At 43.7% G+C, this 16470-nt stretch overlaps 1 protein-coding gene across 9 annotated transcripts in view; it reads left to right on the top strand.

Moving 5' to 3' along the window:
* TMCC1 (transmembrane and coiled-coil domain family 1) overlaps positions 1–16470 on the top strand; it is a 77487-nt gene that overhangs the window by 40168 nt on the left and 20849 nt on the right. Inside the window, exon 1 of one of the 9 annotated variants that reach the window (XM_088061754.1) lies at positions 12960–13080. The exons of the other annotated variants lie outside the window; for them this stretch is intronic. Within the exon in view, the coding sequence (XP_087917880.1) occupies positions 13018–13080 (63 nt within the window). The 5' untranslated portion in view covers positions 12960–13017. Of the gene's footprint in view, positions 1–12959; positions 13081–16470 lie in introns of those variants that run through there. 9 annotated transcript variants of the gene reach the window in all.

The raw sequence follows: 16470 nt of genomic DNA, 5'->3' as shown, positions 1-16470 counted from the left end.
GGAGAACTGTGTAGATTCAAAGAGGATCCTTTTACATGAACCTAGACTTAATTATTTTGTTAGGTATTTGAAAGTCAGGACTCTGCTAGGTTTCATGTTGTCCTAATATTGATTAAATTTGGGAAATATAGAACTCACTACTGCTGCTCAGAAATGCAGAGAGTTGACCTTGCTGCAGGTGTCACTGGAGAGCTGCTAGAATTTAGTCAGCCAAATGTTTATTGTTTAACCGTTGTTAAATATTGAAATTGTACCCTTTCAGAATACACTTAAATGTCTATATTGGTGGAAACAGGGTAATGGAAGAGATAAAGTTTGATGCTGTTGTGTTTTTAACTAAGGATGTACCTGCACTAGGCACTGTGCAGTCTGCTGTTGCCCTATGTCTTTGTGGGTTTTTGGGGTGCCCATTACCTGGCTGTGATGCAGAAGTGCTCCTGGGGCTGTGGTCAGGTTCATGCTGACAGCTGGACAGGGCTGGGTGACCAGGGACTGCATGCTCCAGCAGAGGCCAAGGAGCTTGGCTTTCCCTGCTGCTACCAGGCTCATTCCCAGGGGCTCAGGCTGCTTGGATTTGGGAAGATGATGTGCCTCTCCTGCTGCTGGGGCTGGTTAGTGAGGGGAGGCTGGGGAGGAGACCTGAGTGCTAGCTCAGCTGCTTGTCTGCCAGGGATTTGTAGTGTTAGCAAACACATGCTAACTGCGTGTTGCATGTGCACTCAGCCTAACTGCTCAGGCTGTTCTGTAGTTTCCAGATGTCATGCCTGAATTCTTGTCACAGTTCATCTCATGGAAAATTTTTAGTACACTTGGACATGGCTCAATGATCATCCTCCTGTTACCTGCTCATGTCGTGGCCCAGCATGGCCAGGCTTCCATTTACAGTGCTTGTTACAAAATGTTTTTGTTAATTCATCCATCTGGAATATGACCTTGTATTTTTTAAACTTACAGAATTAATAGTTTTAACAAGGTAAATGAAAATTTGACATTATTTAACTTCCAAGTTTAGAGAGAAAAAGTGTTTAAGGTTATTAAGATTTGTTGAAGGACAGTCTTCCAGTGCCTAAGGGAAGCCCCTAAAGGGGCTCTAAGAGAGCTGGAGAGGGACTTTGGACAAGGGCGTGAAGTGACAGGATGACGGGAAATGACTACACACTGACAGAGAGCAAGGTTAGGTGGGAAATGGGGAAGAAATTCTTGACTGTGAGAGTGGTGAATACCTGGAATGTGTTGCCCAGAGAAGCTGCCCCTGGCAGGGAGTTGGGACTAGATGGTCTTTAAGGTACAATTCAACCCAAACCATTCTGTGATTCTATGAAATCTAAGAAGAATTGAAAAGAAAAACTTGACTCTGTGAAATATGAGAGGTCTGAGCAATAATACAGGGTTTGTATTATCATGAGGACTGCATTTTACAAGTAGCTGTTCAAAAACTACATATACTTTTTAAAATCTTACTGTGCATCAGCTGCCCTCTGTCCCTCTGTCTAACCCTGTCTTTTTGGTCATTGAGGATCCCCAGTCTAGAGTCTTTCTGCTTTCTCCAGAGTAAACCTGATTTCTAGATTAAATTACTTTTCAGGTCATTTAATTTCAGGTCAAATGTTCCAGGAGGTAATTACCTGAGAGATTAAATTTTCTATATGTAGAGAATGGTGTTGATGACTTGGTGCAGCATTTCAGCTAGAGGCTTCTTGGTCAGTGCTGTAAACCTTCTTGTTGTTCATTTCTTTGCTGAAAAATTATCAAACAGTATTTCTATTCCATTTTTTAGAAAGGGCAGTAAATTGCTTTAGCTACTTTGTTATGCCATGGGGAAGGAACACTTAATTATTCAAGTGGCTCAGTGGATATTTTGACTGAAGCTCCATCTGCCACTGCAGAAATTGGTTCTATTTTTAACAGCTTGAGACACTTTTCAGCAATTATTTGGCAGAGTTTCTTACGAGAGGGTATTTTCATGCACTGCTCTGTACTGTCTTCTGGGTGAGGTTTATGTGTTGTCCTCTGTGGATACTCTTTGTTATCTTACAATAGCCATTTTCAGCTAACCAATGACAGTTGTCATTAAAAATGTGTGGGAATACTCCAGCCAGGAAGCAGAAAACAACTAGGTACTTTTGGAAAAGTTTTATTGTCGACTTTGAGGCCAGGTTTTGGGATGGGGAGAGTCATGGGGCAGTCAGGACAGAGAAGGCAGGACAGTGAGCACTGCCTGTCAGTATGTCCTTGCTGTGTTTGTGCGTGATTCCCTCTGTGAGAGCAATGCCAGGGATTGCACAGCTGAAAAAGAGAGATGGTGCTTTTGGTGGGATTTCCTGTGTAACCCCAGCTGTACTCTTTAGCTGCCACACACTAGTTCCAGTGAGCTGGGTTAGTGAAAAATGCTCTACTGGAGCTGTTCTCTTACCTTGGGTGATGTTACCAAAAGGTCTGGGAATGGTTCTGGCAGGAGCTGTGAGCAGGACAGTGATGCAGAACTGGGATGGCCAGACAGGTGCTGCCTGGGGGGAAGGATCATCTATGGGCCAAGGAAGACCCTGCCTTTGCCATTTGTTTCTAGGATTTTGATTAGAAGGAATGGAAGCTAATTGCCATAGCAACAAATTTCACTCTTGCCCCACTCATGTGTTTGGTAGCTGGGTTATGTCCATGGCACTGCCAGGCAGCCACAAAGGCTTTTGGAGCAGCCCGTGGAGAGAGTGTTTGTGTGCACAGGGAGCTGTCATTGGTGCAGGTGGGGTTTTGGCAGCATGCTGTCCTGGTGGGCAGTTAGTGACTGGTGTCCCAGCCAGGCTGGCGGTGCTCTGGCAGGGCTCTGCAGCTGTTAACGCTGCTTAATGGTGATTTGGAGAGGTAACCCAATTGGTATGGCCTCGTTGTGACCCAAGTGGGACCTTACCATCCATGTGAGCAGTCATCAAGACCAAATATTAGACACCAAATATGTGTGGTGAGTCGAGACTAAGAATGAATGAATGTATGAATGTATGTTTTGGGATCAATGCATTATTACAGTAAACCCTAGAAATGTACCAACTTGAGCTAGACCAGAGGCTCCTGAAATAATTTTTACCATTTTTTTTAGAACATGCTTTGAGTTAACCTAGACTGAGACAGGTGAAAATTTTAAATTTCAATGAAGAAAAAAATAAAGTGGTGGTCACAAGAAAGGACTTTTACCTTCAAGATATTGAGCAGAAAAAAAGTTTAAACCAGTGTGAACAGAAGAAATATTGTGATAATTCTGATGCATTGTAGGGTTATCAGCAAGCTATCCACTGTGGTGACTTCTGCAAAGGTTCACACTCCAAGTATGGATTTAGAGTACGCAAGTCCTTGAACTACTTGTGCTCTTGCTGAGCAAGAAGATAGGACAAGGTTCCCTTTAAAAACTGGTAATAGTTACTGATCAGCTGATAGGGGCTGCTGTCAGACCAAAAGTAGGCTCACTGCCTAAACTGGAAGTGCATTTATTTCCCCAGACTGTCAGCCCAAGTGAGGTAGCAGTTAAGTCAGAAAACCAAGCTCATGTTTGGCGTTGGGGGAGGGCAGAAGGAGAAGTACAAGATCTGTCCTTTATAAAACCATCTCTTGTTGTTACCAGATTTTTGAAGTATTTCTGCAGTTCTTGCACCTTTTTCATTGTCTTGTTTTTAAAGAAGGCCTTTGTAGATGTTGCTATTGAGCAGGGCTGCTGGGTAGGAGTCAGCAGTGGGAGTGGTTGGTAGATTGCTGTTGAGGGGTGCATCCTGGTGGGCCACCCTTGGGACAACATGTGACAGAGCAGACCTCCCCTGAAACAGCATCATGATAATCAGGTCAGATTGCTACTAAGCAGATAGTTATTACTGATCCAGAAAGTAAACTCATGTAGCTCCCGTGTACTCATGTATCTGTTTGTGACCTAGGAACCATGAGGGATATGCAGTGGAGTGTCTCTTAGACTTGGTTTTCACCTCTGCATTTCTTGAATGACCACAGTAGAGCCAGCCAGGCTGATAAGTAGTTAAAAGAGCATAATCTGTGTGAAAACATGCTCCGTGAAGAAATTCACATCTCTTTAGCTTTCTTTTTGAGGATAGATCTGTTGTGAATAGATGATGAGCACAGTTGTGTATCACAGCAGTGCCCTGTGGGAGGATGTTCTCTCACTTCTTCCCCAGAAGAATACATTGTATAGACCACCACCCAACGGTTTTCAAAACATACAGGGTCTGTTTGCTGTGCTTACTCCAGGCATGAAATATAAGCCTCATCTTAAAGTCCCCTGGATCTTGCTTGGGATCTGTTCAGCACTCTGTGGCTCTGTATGTGGCTTCCTCCTGCTCCCCGGGAGAGCCTTGTGTCTGTCCTGCTGGAGGGATGGAGCAGGTGCAGTGTGCTTTTTAGCCATTTCCAGTCTGACAGTTCCTTCTGTTTTTCTCTGCTTCCTCACTGGTACAGGGCACCTACTGCAGGATACCAGCCAGGTGACAGGTATTCATCTATCTCACATGGGACTGCACAATGCACAGGGTGTCTTCAGCAGGGCACAGGTTGGATTTGTCTGCAGTTGACTCCTTAACCTGTAACAGGAGCCTCAAAAATCTCCTCTGGCAGGTTGCAGAGGAAGAGATCTTGAGGTTGCACCTTGGCCCGGAGTTCTAGAAGAGGTGTAAAGCACGTCCTTCATTTCAGCAGTATTCCCCTTGAAATAAAACGTGAGGTGTTTTCCTGTTCAAGAGTGCATTGGGGTTTTGCTTGTTTTTTTAAATAAACTTCCAATACGGTTGCTAGCAGAGCTGTTTTGCTTTTTGGTTTTATCATTCTTCAGAAAACTAGAATCTCACTTGAGATGTGTTCTTGACAGGGTCAGGGATGAAGTATTTTTAGCAGCCTCTGTGGCTCTGCTTGCAGCACATTCATGCCTCGCTTGTTCAGGGTTGCAGTTGCTTTTTCAAACAAGGGTTTGGGGCTCCTGCCAAGACACCCAGGGCACTACAGCATCGTGTTACCAAGGTCCTGCTTTGTGCAGGCGCAGAGCTCAGCCTGGCAGGGCTGGGTCTGGACTCTGCCAGCACAGTGCTGTGGTACAGCGTGTTTGGCCAGTGGAGGGGTGCTGGGGTTCACACACTCGGCATGGAGAACTCACTGCCTGCCTCTGGAACCGTATGTCCTGGCACTTTCTCCTTTCTTGGATGTCAGCTGTACTGGGGTTGTGGATGTGGCTGGTTTGCTGGGCAGAGCTTTGGATCACCACGGAACACCCAGGCTCTGCATGTCTATTTGCTGTTGCTGATGCTGCTGGAGTTTGCTTTAAAAAATCAGTCAGCAAGCTCTGTGTGTTGTGACACTGAAGGTTTGAAAACAAGTGTGTCCTGTCCGTCCTTTCATCTGAGTTATTTAGGTTTTTTCTCCTGCTGTTTTTAATCCACAGCAAGCAGTGTTTGTGGCCCAGCTTACGCTCAACATTAAAATATGGAAACTCACTTGCACTGTTGAGATGCTGATTTTATTTTAAGTGTTTGATCTGTTCTGGATGTGGCAGTAAAAATTGCACATTGGGAGACTCCCCATGAATGCAGAGAGTCTGTGGTTTGAATGGTTTAGTGATTAGAAAAGGTTTTTAATACCAGAAGTCCATCTTTCAGGAGTATGGTTAACGCTTCTCCAGTTATGGTGATTTCTTCTAGGGAGCTTTGAGGTGTGGCTTCATCATGGGAGTCCTCTACAAAGTCTTCTGGAATTTGTCCCAAACATCACAGAATGTGGAGAATTTGTCAGAAGGCACCATGCACGGATTCAGTGAACAGCAGGGAATATGAAAAAGCAGAAGAAACATGACTAAGTTTTAGTAATGTTTAAGACCTCTAGCATTTAAAGGCTGCATCTTATCAGGATAGCAAGACAGTTCTAGGAAACTCCCTGTTCTTCAGGAGAGAAATGTGCTGGTCTTTGAAAGTGTACCTGCATATTTCAATGGAAATATTTTGGTCAACTAAAATCAGGTGTTTTTTGAAAAAAACAGTGGTGAACCTCTCCAGGAGCTCCCTCCCCTTGGTGCAGAGGAAATCCAGTCCCTGCTGGGATTACTGCTGTTGTCAGCTCTGGCTTGAGCTCCCTGGTTTCCCCTTGGTGTGCAGAGCCTGTGCATATGATTCTGTTGGGTGCAGGCTGTGCCTTCTCTGGGGTCTGGTGGTCCCAGGCTGCAGCAGGGTGTGCGCTCGGGCGTCCCTGCAGAGCTGGGGCAGTGCTGTCCTTCGGAGCCACTCCATGGGATGGGATGGGGAAAACAGCACTCTGTATTCGGCCTGAGCATGCTCCTTCCCAGAGGACAGAGCTGCATTGTTGGGACAAAGAAATGTGAAAATACTAAAAGCATTCAAACTATTTTCTTTTTATTCGGGAGCCTTTTGTGGAGCTCTGCAAAGCAGCCAGCCCAGTGTGTAGAGCCACTGGCAGAATTCAAAGGTGAGCTGGGAGTAGATGGAAAACCCTAAGCTTTTTGGATTTTTTTGCTGCTTACAAGGAAGGGTTCTTGTATTTTTATAGGGATCATTTTCAGTGTCAGGCTAGGATGCCTGGATACGTGTTGACTGATCTATTTAAAAGGAAAAAAAATATTTTTTAGTCAATCTTGTTTCAGGTGGTTTATGGTATGTACTTTATTTCAATAACTAACATTTTGGTTTTAAAAATTCAGTTTTCTTGTGTTGTCATCTTAGCTGCAAGTATCTGGGTCTTCAATACCTCTCCAACAGAGCCAGAAAGGATCAGATTTTCTGCTCTTCATATTCCAGCAGTTGAAGGAAATATGGGTTAAAGAGAAGAGGTTTCACTTTCATGCTGAGAGGAGAGCTGTCAAATTCAATATATCCAAGCCACCTTAGTGAGTGTGAGGCCTCAGGTATATTATTGAATTAACAAACAAGCCTGTGTCAGCTAAAGTGCAGTAACCCATCATGTCCTGTGCTTGCTGCACACTTTGGGCTAATTGTAAGGTAGAAACAAAACCTTAAATCTTAGATCCTGCCTCAGACATACGGTGCCCAGGATGACTCACATTTGCAGGTATGGTGACTGATGCACAGCCAACTCTGTGTTTCAGTGTGGGTTTGTGTTGACACTTTAATGGAGGTCAGTCACTGAATGGCAAAACTCCACCTCCAAGACAGTTGCTGAAGAGTGAGAAGATGTTTTTTGTGGGTTTGAAAATGGGTTAGTTTTTTTTGATTTATTTTTTTCTACTATTTTAATAAGATAAAAATACGAGAAGGTAAAAAAAAGCTCAAAAAGCTTCACATGATAACCAGAAGTAATCACTTTGATCTACAGATGTGCAGCAAAACTGAAAACTGGCAAGTTAAATTCTGTTTGAAGAAAATCAAAGCAATTTCAACCCCAGCTGTGTACCTTCCTAAGCTGTCATTGGAGAAAACGGAGCATTAAGACTAAAAGAAATGTGTTTTTTGGGGAGTGTGTGTATCTGTTAGTCTTACATATCGAACACTGGTGATGTTCATTCCAGCAATATGGAGAAATGACAAACCAAGTCTTCTTGGAAATGTTCTTTTTAATCAGTCTGCAGTTTTTAGGTTGCTTTATTGATAAACTTAATCCTTTATGCAGACTGGGCATTTTGGTTTCTGCTGTGCTGGAGCCATGTTGGATAGTGTGCTAAGTGTCTTTATAATTTTATGTATCATGAAGGAGAAAGATCATGTTTTATGTGCAGATTTCTAACAGGTTAACCAATTCATTGCTTATTAAAAAAAACAAGACTAAAAGTAAAGTTTAAAGCCCTTGCTGCAGGTCTCGGGTCTGCTGAAGTTTAACTTTGTTTTCCCCTTGCTTTCCCTTGTGACTGGAAGCAGATCCCAGTGATCATGAAGCAGCAGCCATTGGTGAGCCCTTGTCTGCTAATGCCAGACCAAGGTGTAGGCAATTATCTTGGACTTGTCAGTTTTTCCTGTACCTGAAGCAATGAAAAGGAGACAGGACTGGAATTTAGTGCAGTTTTGCATGTCCTTTGGATGTAATTCTTTAAAGTTCCATTCTGTGTTTGGAAGTGGAGCTTAGTCAGTATGAACAGATTAAAGTGAGGCTTTGGATCATCACATGAGTAGCTAGAATAGACAAACTGTTTAGTGTCTCTTAGAGAAAGCCATTTCTAATTGGACATCATTTAACTGTGTATGCAGATCTGGTTTAGTAGCAATCTGGCAGGCAGCAGCTGGATTTCTTTCATTATTAGTGCGGGCAAGTTGACTTAATGCAGCAGTGATCACAAGAAAGCCCTTGGAAAATGTTGTTGATGCCTCCTGAAGGGTGACCTGCCCATCCATGCTGCCATTCCCTCTCCAACATGGTCCCTGGGGACATCTGCAAAGCGATAGCTGCTCTGGATGTGGGCTGCCCTTGCTGGTACCCCAGTCCCGAGCTGCATCAGCTCAGCCTGTCATGGTCTTTCCTTCAGACTCACAATGGTGATTTGTGCTGAACTGGTTATAAAAAGTCCCATTAGTATGGCTGCACTTCACATCAGTGCTGTGGAATGTGGGATTTATGATTTAACCTTTCTCTCTCTCACTTGCACACCCTGCCCCAGGTGCTAATGGAAACATTTTGAGTACTTCTGGTAACAGAGGTGGGAAAAGGGAAGGCTGCTTTTCTTCTGGTGAATGAAACTGGGGCAAGAATCTGTGACTAGTAAAAAGAAAACAAGTCCTGTGCAGAGCATCCTCTGAGGGAAATCTACAAAAGACATAGTCAAAACTGGCTTTATTCCAGTGGGTGTGTACAGAGGAGGAGGGAAACTCCAGCTCTGTGTAGTGTCTTTGAAGTCTAGGATCTTAAATTAGAAGATAAATGTTAAATAATGTATTAGCTTAAAGTGCTACTGGCCCAAATGGTACTTCATATGATTAGGCTATTGTTGCATTTGTAATCACACACAGGTTCATAATTTGTATATGCCAGCAGAATGTTCAGTTGGCTTCAGCCCTTGTCTTGGGCAGTAAGCGTGGGAGCAGACTGGTGGGTTTCAGTTTGGGGATTAGTATGGATCAAGACTGGGGCTCTGTGATTGGGGTCTTGCAACTGTGCAGGAATTTACTAATCACCACAGAATAAAGCAGGAAGCCTTGTGCAAGAGCCCTCCTATCACTGAGGTTATTGATCCAGGAGTGCCATTGGGATATTAACTCTTCACTATCTCTACAACATTCTAATCAATAAAGGCAACTTGGAACTTGAGTTTTCTGCTGGTTTCTCACTCTGTCACTTAATGTTTTGCATTACTTAATATTTGGCAGCATTCAGATTTTTCCTCGTAAATGAATTTAGCCCCTGCTGTATTTTTTCCCCTAAACCTTTTGCTCTTAAGAGGTCCTATAGTTTTCATCATGTTACAGGGGTCATATGAGCATCTAATCGCCGTAAGTTTTTAAGCTCCATCAAAATTCATTTGCCCCCACCCCTGCAATTAGTCTTCTTTCCAGTTTTACTGCGTAACTTCAGTAAAGAAGTAGTCTAGAATGTAAACAAGGTGCAAGCTGCCTCTGGCTGCATCTCCCTACTGAGAACACTTGTAGCAGGGAAGGGTGCTTAGTGCCCAATCCCTTCCCTGCCATTCTCAGTGCTGGCTCAAGTTAGGAGACTTGGTTCTTGGCGGAGGCACTTGGAATGTCTGTGCTCCCCCATGTAGCTGAGGCTTGATGCCATCATCTGGCTCCAGCTGCAATGGCCACTGTCTCCTGCTGTGTTTGGCTGTCACAGAAGGGAGGTGAGGGTGGCAATGCTGCTGGAGTTCCTGCAGCAGTGACACCTGCACAGACTTGCTGCTGGATTGCAACGTGCCAGGGCTGTTTGAGTTTTAATTGCATGGAAGAGTGGCTGTTGATGCTCTTTTTATGATGTTTTTATTTCTTTGTGAGTATAGAAGTCTCCTTTTAACAGCATGGGACACCACTGCTCTGTGGCCATAAGAACTCACTGAGAAAAACATGGGTTCCTTCTGGATGAATGAGTCCTCTTAATGGTGGTGAAATTCAGCCTAGTAGGTTGGGTTTGGTTTTAGTGCTCTGTAGAAATAAAACTTGTGAAGGCCCTCTGATTATATTAAGTAGACTAATGAGTATATTTTCATGGATTTGTTTATTGCTTCATATGGTGAAATGATCTATCTGGATAATAGTAAAATTCATGTGAATCAGACTGGGTTGTACCAAACATCGACTGCTTCCTAAACAAGTGTAATGGCATTCTTTCTGCACAAGATATTTTACCATCCTTCCTTCTCACTCCTATTAAGTCAGACCTGCTGTTGGTAACAGAAAAAATGTCTCAGGCATCTGAAGGTTTCTCAGTATAAATAATGCTTTCTGAGAGGGACATCAGCCATATGAATTTGAAACAGCTCCTTGAAAAAGAGACTTTATTTCTGTTTTTTGCACTAAATTTCTTGCTGTTGCTCTTGTTGTGTTAGATTGTGTTTCCAGATCCACTGTGTGCTCTGAATTTATATAAGAATACAAATTATTCAGTTTCTGCATTTAGCGTGGACAGTGGTTTTTTTAATGGAGATTTCTCACGCAACTCTTGCAACAGTGTGGATGCCTCTTGGCCTGGTTCGTGCTGTGTGTTGCTCTGGGGCACAGCGGATGACACCAGGAGCTCTCTGCAGTGTTGTGCAGTGCAGTCAGTGCATTTGTGATGAGACTGCTGCACACCCTGGATGAGTGAGTGATCACAGAGATGGGGCAGATGTGGGCTGGGATCCTCGTTTGGTACAGGTCAGCGACTAATACCAGTGTTCCTGTTTAAGAGCCTTTTTTGACAGCTTGAATGTGTTTGTTAGTGTACTTATAGTCAGAGAATATCAATATCTAATACTCCCATATGTCGATGAATTTTTAGAGACCCTTTTTGCCATTTAACCCTGAAAATAGCCACAGAGAAATAGCAATGCAAATGTCAGTTAAATTAGATTTTCTGTCGTTTCTGGGGTTTGCAGTATGTTGCAGCTTGGAATTCATGATAATATGGTAAGTTGTGGTAGTTTCATTCTCATTCGTGTTCTTTGCACATCTTGGCCTTGGTTACCGCAGCGCTGCTTCCCGGGCTCTTCCGAAGGCGCAGACCCAGGTTCCAGTGCTGCGGCAGAGCAGAACGGGGCAGGGTGGGAGCAGTGCTGCTGACAGCAGTGCTGGTACCTGCCCCCTCCTCAGCTTCCACTGCAGGGTCCAGGTACAGCAGGCACCTGTCAGCAGTGGGGGGATAGGGACTGCAGGTGACCCAGTCGCAGAATTGCACCACAGACTCTTCTGAGATCCACCTTCCTCTTGCCTGTTCCCTCATCCGTTGTCCTTCTTGTCCTGCTCTCTGACATCACAGAAATTACCGCAGAAATGCTTTTAGGTCTGTATCATTTAACATCTCCACCTTTAACTGTCTCCTTCACGAATCAGATGTTACCTCTCCTACTCTGTGGAGTGTTTTCATTCTCAGTTCCTGTTCATTCTAAATGGCCTGTACAATGCACTTGCCGTTTCATCATAATGCTTTTTCAAATGCCCCCTGACATACCAATATAATTTAAGACAATGGATTTTCAGCTGTTCTTCCTCTAATTTTAGTTCTTACAGAACATGTTTTTGGGTTTTAATTCCTCTTCTCTTTTTTCCTGATGAAAACTGAATTTTGCACGTAGGGATATTTTCTTTCACGTTACCCATGATTTGAGTCAGTCAGGAGTTTCTTCTCTGTTACATGCCTGAACTTTATATTTTATGAATTAACATTTCAGTGCAGAATTTCTTGACATTACCTGTGCATTACTGCAAGTGAAGAAAATTATTTAAGAAAAACACAAGCCTACCAAACCCTAGCACTGTGATGTCTGTCAGAGCCTCAAAGAGTCATTGCCTCAAAGGGACAGACATAAATTAAAATGGGAAAGTTTCGTCCTTGTATCGATACTGTGGTGGCAGACATGCTGCAGGATTCATGCAGTGGGGAACTCCTAAAAAGCCACTGCATTCCTGTCAGGTTTGGCAGTTCCTGGTATTTCAGCCTTGGGAGCACCTTGCATACTCTAAATTATAATGGTTCTGAAGATCCCAGACTTAGATTATGAATGGCTTGTCTTTGGATCCTCTTGTCTCTGTCCTGAGTGAGTGCTAATATTTGCTACAAACAAAATAGCAGTGAGGCAAAGAAGAGCAAGGGGAGAAGTAGCCATGGTGATGAGGGTGGCTTTTTACTGAGCAGTGGGGATGGGTGGTATAAGATGCTGTGGGTCAGAGCTGTCAAACAGGGTGATAGGCCTTTGCTTTACCTCTTCAAAACAGGATAGTAAAACACATTTTCTTTGACAAAGAAGATGTCGGTAGGGAATAAGAGGCGCTGAGGTTTCTTCTTACTCCAGAGTTGGCTGTGATAACATTGCTGTGTTGGCTCTGTTGTGTACTGGAGTCCTTCTGTGACAATTACTTTCTAATTAGAACTTCAGTCTTCCAGGAGATCACACTAATATTCTGAAAAATTTGTTTAGTGAATATTAAATAGCAGTGTTTCAGCACTGCTGTAATTAGCGCTTATAGTTTATAGGTGGATATATGTCCTGCTGTGCATCTTTGAATCTCCAGTGTCAGTCCTGCTTGGCCTTGCTCCCAGGTCTGTTATATTGTGTTGCTGAGGAACAACTGTGTCACTTAGACCCTACTGATCTGCTCCTGATTTGGTTGTCTGTTATCCTGCACTATTTTTCTGGCTCGAAGGTATAGTTTTAAAAACAGTGTCAGGTGTTGCACAGCGCCTGTGAAGCCCTGTAGCTTTAAATCCCTGTCCTGGTCCTGCTCCAAGCGTGGAGCAGAGCTCCCTGCCAAGGAGCAGTGGCCAGGCTGGCCCGGCACCCAGCCATGCCCGGCCGGCAGCAGCGCTCCAGCGGCGCAGCCGGCGCTCGGTCCGGCCGATGGCTGCGGCACTGGCCGGGCAGTGCCCGGCGCAGGGGCTGCCCATGGCTGCAGCGTGATGTTTATGTGGTGCTGCTGTACCTGCGTGTGCTGTGAAAGAGACTTCTGCGAGCCCACAAAGGTGAGGAGGCTGTGGGGAAACAGTTGTAGCTGTCGTGATTGGCTGTTTTATTTAAATCTCCAGTAGAACTTGACCTCGTTTTGTGCATCAGCCTCGGAAGCACTGCGTTTTTCCTCTGGGCACTGCTGTTGAATTTCAGTGGTTGTGTTTTTTTTAAAATAGAGTTTTTCTTTGCTTTTGAAGCTGGGAAGTGCAAAAAGGCTCCTGTCTGACTGAGTGTTACAATCCATAAACAAGATCAAATGTGGTGCTGCTTTTTAGGATTTTCTGTTTTTGTTGTTTTGGGGTTTGGTTTGTTTGATACAACGAGTGCTGAAAGAGGTGGGAGATGCAGATGCAGCAGATGTAGATGCAGCCCAGTGTCAGAGAGAAGTATTTGCACTGGCAGCTTTTCTAATGTCACCTCTTGTTTTGCTGTTTTTAGCTGTGCAAAATGTATTTTCAGGTAGTAGTAAACAAACTGCAGAACTGTACTCTTCTCCAGGTAAAAAGGAGTAAATGTGCTGCCTCACATAGACCCAGTGACCTTTGATTAAGTATTTTTCTTTGGTTTCATTGGGCTGTGTAGCTCAGCATTACCCTTTTTCAGTCTGAGTTAACAGTAAACTATCGTCCCCTCCTCCCCTATTTATTAAATACTGAAGAGAGACAGTCAGGTCTTTGATGCTCTGATCTGCAATGCAAAATAGAAGCTATTTCTCTTTGAATTGTTGCAGTTAGCTCTGTGGTCCAGTGTTTGAGGGAAAAAGAAATCTGGGATCCAAACTGTTTTTTTGCCGTAGCTGATGGTTTACCTGGTGTCTGTTACAGTCTGCAGAAGACATGCTTGAGAGGTAGAATAGTATTCCTGTTGTGTTTGAAACACAGATGTCTAATACATTTATTTAATTAACTCACAGATTTTTCCCAAAGGAAAATAGTATCTTCTGTATGTGTACTTTGTCTCACTGCATTCATTAATCTTCATAATAAAAGTGACACACAGGTGGCTCTCAGGAAGAGTGCCTGTTGCTGAGTCGCAGAGGTACAGACTGTGGTGGTGCGGGGCAGCAGGAATGCCCAGGGGATTACAGATGTTCCACATCCCAGGTTGATAGATCTGTGTGTTTCGCATCTTGGCGCACCTAACATCAGGCTACTGCATCACCTCTAGAGAGCTGAAGAGAGGAGTAGTGAGCACAGGACACCATGTTCTGCACTTGCTAGGCCAGGTCAGGGTAGCCTGAACAGCTTTCCACTGTGGGTTGAGGAGATGCTGCACTGAGGGCTCTCTCTAAATGGAGTTCTCAATGAGGATTCTTATCTTTTGCAATACTGAAAGCAGCATAGTGATTTCAGTATTTACCTAATTCAGTGTTCCCTGTGGATTTCTGGATAGGTGCCCTGTTGCCTGAGACTGCCAGGTGCTCGTCATCCCTTGAATGCATTTTCCTCTCTGATGTCTCATTGCTCACTGTTCTCTTCCAGGTTTCCGAAGGCATCTGTGCCATGTGCCAGCGGCCCTGAGAAGGGCACGTTCATGGGCTGAAGGGACTGCCCTTGCTCACATTGTCTTGTCCTTGACAAGCTGTGTTTGCCACTTGGAGCAATTGTAAAGATTTAGTTGGTGCTAATGCAGGAGCACTTGGAGCAAACGAGCTGCTTTTGAACAAAGCAGGAATCTGAAGCAGCTATACTGTGTAGCTGTGACAAGTGTGATCTTAGCTGGTACTATGTGTATGTTGTACGACAAAGGCTTTAAATAAGGAAACAGTATGTCAAGAAATGCTCTATGGGAAAAGCAAAGCAGTATATTCACAGGAAGCATGAATCCTATTGCTTTGAAATACTTAATAGTGTATGAACCGTTGATTCTGTCACCTTCAGGGAGGAGTTTTGGTTATGGCCACACTCCATTATACCTGCATAAAATACTACAGTTAAAAATAAAAAAAATGAAGGAAGTGTAGAAGTACAGTTGCTGGAGCCCTTTAGATTAAACAGTCAGAGGGGATGTGCATATTAAACCTCAGCAGAGATGCATCTCCTGAAAAGGGGAGAATCTTTGCTCTCGCACAGGGCTGTTCTGTGCAGAAGGATTATGCAGAGATATTTGTCCTTCCAGACTTCAGACACAGTTTGCTCCAATGCTTTGCAAGTCAAAGTTAACTTGCAACAATAAAATTAAACTCTGTTCTTTGCAAATTAATATATAACATGCAATAATAATATCTATTAATCAGATAGCAGCTTGAAGCATAAAAAACCAAAACCAAAATTGCTTTACTCTCTGGGAAGTGTTAACAAAAATTTTATCTCTCAGGTAGTGAGTTGTGGCTCAAACACCAGGGAAAATAGGATGAGATTAAAAAAAAATCAGAACCAAACAAAAAAGCACACATCATTTTACGTAGTCACTTTCTTATAAAAGCTTGTATAAACTTGTTTTTTAATCCACCCTCTCCTGCTGGTTCCTATACTTAACTTTTGCTCAGCTTTACCTCATTTCCTATCCTTATTGTTGTAACTTCTGGCCTGATTGGCACTCCCCCCTTGATTAGAAATCAGGAGCTGCTAAAATAAACATCCATGGATGCTATTTTGGCTGTATCTTTTGCTGTGTCATCCCTTATCATCTCCTATGAGCTCTTGTGTATAATTCAGTTATTTCCTATTTTTCTAATAAGATTGTTGTATCCATTCCCTTGGACTTCCCTCACCCTCAATGAGGGTGACTGAATAAACCACCCTGTTTATTCAGTCAACACCAGTGGTTTTCTGCTTGACTAGTCTAGCTTTAGGAAACCATTACTAAATTGGGCCATCAAGCCATACTTTTTTTGTGCTCAAAAATATATTTTCTCAAGATTTCAGAAATTTGAGGTCAAGAAGGTGATATCTTTGGCAGCAATGCTGTTTTTTAAAGGAATTAAAAGGGCCATAGACAACCTCTTAAGGGAGATGTTACACTGCATTGTGTCAGTCCCTTTTGTCTCTGGGATGTCAATAAGTACTTGTGGGCCAAGCTGGTGCCTGGTCCCACATGTTCCAGTCCTGCTTGAGGGAACAGCTTGTGCAGTGTTCCTTGCCTCAGTGCAGCACACTGGGCTGGTAGGCATCAGGGATGCATGTGCCTGAACCACAGCTGGGAAAGGTGGAGGTCAGCTTTGGAGCTTCAGCTGCCTCTTAACCAGTTAGTAAGTGAAACATTTGGATCTGTGACCAGCAATTGCCTGCACTGACAAGACTTCGCTGGAGCTCCCCTGTGGAATGTGTAGTGTTGTGGCAGAAGCTGCCTCTGGTACAGCGAGTATGATGCCGTGTGGCAGCAGCATCTTTCGTCATTGCTCCTAACACCAGCAAGGGCTGCAGCTGAATACTGGTCTGCTTTGGGAAGAATTTATGCTGCTG

The sequence above is a fragment of the Pseudopodoces humilis genome, chromosome 13 (genome assembly GCF_049639895.1).
Source record: "Pseudopodoces humilis isolate 2021_Gansu_Grassland_sample_001 chromosome 13, ASM4963989v1, whole genome shotgun sequence".
NCBI classification, from domain to species: domain Eukaryota; kingdom Metazoa; phylum Chordata; class Aves; order Passeriformes; family Paridae; genus Pseudopodoces; species Pseudopodoces humilis.
The sequence above is the reverse complement of the archived record's forward strand: the minus strand, read 5'-3'. Positions and strand labels throughout refer to the sequence as shown.